General features: G+C 44.8%; 1 protein-coding gene across 7 annotated transcripts in view; it reads left to right on the top strand.

Annotated features, from left to right (window-relative positions):
* The window catches only part of Smr (nuclear receptor corepressor smrter), a 93914-nt gene extending 90498 nt beyond the window's left edge, over positions 1 to 3416 (top strand). For all 7 annotated transcript variants that reach the window (XM_017908790.1, XM_017908789.1, XM_017908784.1 and 4 more), the window contains 3 exons: positions 1 to 1828; positions 1927 to 2126; positions 2215 to 3416. In XM_017908790.1, coding sequence (XP_017764279.1) covers positions 1 to 1828; positions 1927 to 2126; positions 2215 to 2968 — 2782 coding nt within the window. In that variant the 3' untranslated portion in view covers positions 2969 to 3416. The remainder of the gene's footprint in view (positions 1829 to 1926; positions 2127 to 2214) is intronic.

Genomic DNA, 3416 nt, shown 5'->3' with positions numbered 1-3416 from the left:
TCAGCAGGCACTGAGAGAAAGCACTGAAGGTACCCTTGATCTGAGCATCAAGAAACCGAGGCAGCAACAAGAATACAATCATTCCCTGCAAACACTTCACAAGCCACCGACGGTCACTCTCTATCGCCCAGAGCCTCCTCCAGGTGCTTACTATCATCCTCACGCTCATCCCGAACAAGGACGTGGTGCCAAAAGTCCTTTGGTATACGGGTCGTCGTCACCACGACCTCAAGCACCCCTTACACCCAAGATGAATAAAATTGCAGTACCACCACCACATCCTAAATTGTCACCCAAGTTAAGCGCAATAGGAACAACAAGCCATAAAAGCGGTTCCATTACGCACGGTACTCCTGTATCTAGTGCACATTACGATGGTCTTCTTAGACAAATGACTCCTCCAGGAAACCCTGGCAATGCCGCTGGAACGCCTAGTGTGACCAGTGGTACCAGTGTCGTAAATGCACCCAGCAATCAAGGCCCTAAAGAAACAGGATCGATAACTCAAGGAACCCCTGTTCATCCTTTCGCAGTGGACAAGCGTGCTCCCATGTATGATTATCATAGAACTATCAGACACTCACCTGTAACGACGGGTAACATTCCTGGCCAAGGCCAGACCCAAGCCGGGACAGCAGCAGTGGTAGTAACTCATAGTAATCAGTACAATTCTTATTCGGTGCGACCACCTCCTAGTTACACCATGGAACAACAGCTGTCGTCCAGACAAATTATTATGAATGATTACATTACCAGTCAACAGATGCACGCACGTAGTCGAAGTGTTGGCACATCTGAAGGTAGTAGTAAAAACGAGGCGCCATCGACATTGTACTATACCAGCACACCCCCGCCACAGACTCATACGCAGAATCGACAGGGTGTGATACAGAGGCATAATCCACAAAAGCAGATTCATTACCCGCCACCACCACCAGGACTGGAGGCATTCTCTAGCTTGGTGGATGTCGCTGTACAGCAACCAAGTCTTCCTGTTCCCCATCCACATGGTCATCCTGCATCTGGAAGTAGCAGTCACGAGGGTCTTGGTAAAACTATGGCAGATAGACTACTAGCTGATCGTTATGGAGATAAGCACCGTCTAGCCATGCATCAGGATCACAGAATGGCTGTAGCTCACCATCATCCACGTGATAGAGAAAGAGAACGGGATTTGGTTCTCCTACGCGAAAAAGAGATTCAGCAGCAGGAACATAGATTGGTTCAACAGAGAGAAAAGAACGTGCAACATGCTGAGCACAGACTATCGATACAGCAACGAGAGAAGGATATACAACATACTGATCACCGTCTTACCGTCCATCAACAAAGAGAAAAAGAGCTTCATCAACAGATGGCAGTGGTTGCTGCTCAACGTGAAAAGGAACACCAAGAACATCGTTTAGCTGTACAACAACAAAGGGAGAGAGATTTGGCGCATTTACAACAGCAACAACAACAACAACAACAACAGCTTCAGCAACATATTCAACAGCAACAGAGAATGGAAGCTGAAAGAAGACATATGGCTCAATTGTATAGAGATCAGCAGCAACAACAACTTGATAGGGATAGCAGATTAATAAGTAGCGGGTTTACTCAGTCCTCTCGACTTCAACAACCTCAACAATCCCAACAGCAACAACAACAGCAACAACAGCCATCCTCTAGACAAAACCAGTCCTCCAACCAGCAGCAAAACGAATCAGCATCTACCTTAACAGCCGCCAGTTTGATAGATGCTATTATAACACACCAAATTAATCAAAGTGTAGAGAACACTGGTGGAAATTCTCAGCCGCAACGACCAGGTGATCGTCTTTTCCAGGTAAGCTGAAATTTCTCATGTTAATTTTTATATATTATAATCTATATATTAAGTGTTCACATGCATAGATGTGTTTTGTACGATAGAAAACTTTTCAGGGATTTCACCGGGAAGCTCCAATAGAACCTAATGGGATGGCTCACAGTCCTGCTGGCGAAGGGAATGGTGGTAACAGCGGACCTGGGAGCGCAGGCGGCAATGGAAGTGGAAATAAACCAATCACTCTTGGAGAACATGTTGATCATATCGTTTCTAAGGATTATGGTCCTCCACATTCCTCATACAGATCGTATAGTGGGTAAGTTCTCAATGAAATATAATTTACTATTTTTATATTCTATTTTACGTTAAAGATTCTAATAATATAATATTTTTAATTGAAATAGGTATCAAATCTCGGAAGATCAGTGGAAAAGACGAAAAGCCAGTGAACCGGATTCCGTCAAGGCTGGAGACGAGCGTCAAATAATTCGAGTCACGCAACAGCAGTCGCAACAGCAACAGCAGCAGCAGCAGCAGCAGCAGCAACAGCAGCAGCAACAGCAGCAGCAGCAGCAGCAGCAGCAGCAGCAGCAGCAACAGCAACAACAACAACACCAGCATCAGCAGCAGTCAGCTTCATCGGTAGGAAAGCAACAGTTCCATTCGGTCGAGCCTGTTTCACCTCCAGAAGCAGGTACCAATCACTACGGGCGTCGCCTGTATGAAACAACCACTGCCACATCAACTTCCGGAACTCCTTCCAATAAGCCGCACCTTTCACCTCTGGATTACGTTAAAAACAAAATCGTTGAAGTAATGCGTACATCGGAGGACGATAAAGGAAGTAACACAGCTGACAGAAACGGAGGAAATGTTACGAGTGGAGAGAAGGACGAGAAAATTGGAGGAAACGTGGAAAGTCCCTCAAGTGGAGAGATGATGGTCGACGAAACACCAAATCAAACTCCTCAACCACCTGCACCGGCACCCACGACCACTTTTTATCCGTTCAGTGCATTAGGCGTGCACACTGGGCCGCCACCAGCACCACCACCTCCAACTTCCGGATCCACTTCTGTGACCAAGTCTGAGCAAATGCAAGCCGAGCCGGCACCGTTGCTTTCTGCGCAGTATGAACCACTTTCTGACGAGGATTGATAGTCTAGTAATTTAGCAACGTGTACTAATCGACACGCTGTGAGAATGTTCTTCTTAGGGTATTTATGCGGTTTGTTTATGCTCGACGAAAGTCTTATCCAGACTACGATAATGAATATCGAATGTTTCACGATTACTAATGTTTTTCGGGCGTTAGCCATTGCGTTCTAACTGGTCGTGTCCAATAGTTTCTCTAATAATAGTCGAATCGAAGAGATTTTCTCGTATTTCGTTTCGTTCCGTTCGTTTTTCACTCTTATTCTTTCTTTTTTCTTTTCTTTTTTTTATCACGAACTTTATCGTATTCCGAAATGGAGATTATAGTACGATGTTTTTAAATAGAATTTATTATTTTATAAATTTCATATTCCGTCAGTGTATTCTTTTAGTCGAGGATCGTTTCCGTACTCTCTGTGTACGTAAATGTGATTATTTTACAGAAGCATTA

Source organism: Eufriesea mexicana, unplaced genomic scaffold (assembly GCF_001483705.2).
Source record: "Eufriesea mexicana isolate 0111107269 unplaced genomic scaffold, ASM148370v2 scaffold12808, whole genome shotgun sequence".
NCBI lineage: Eukaryota > Metazoa > Arthropoda > Insecta > Hymenoptera > Apidae > Eufriesea > Eufriesea mexicana.
This window is presented reverse-complemented; position numbering and strand designations above follow the sequence as displayed.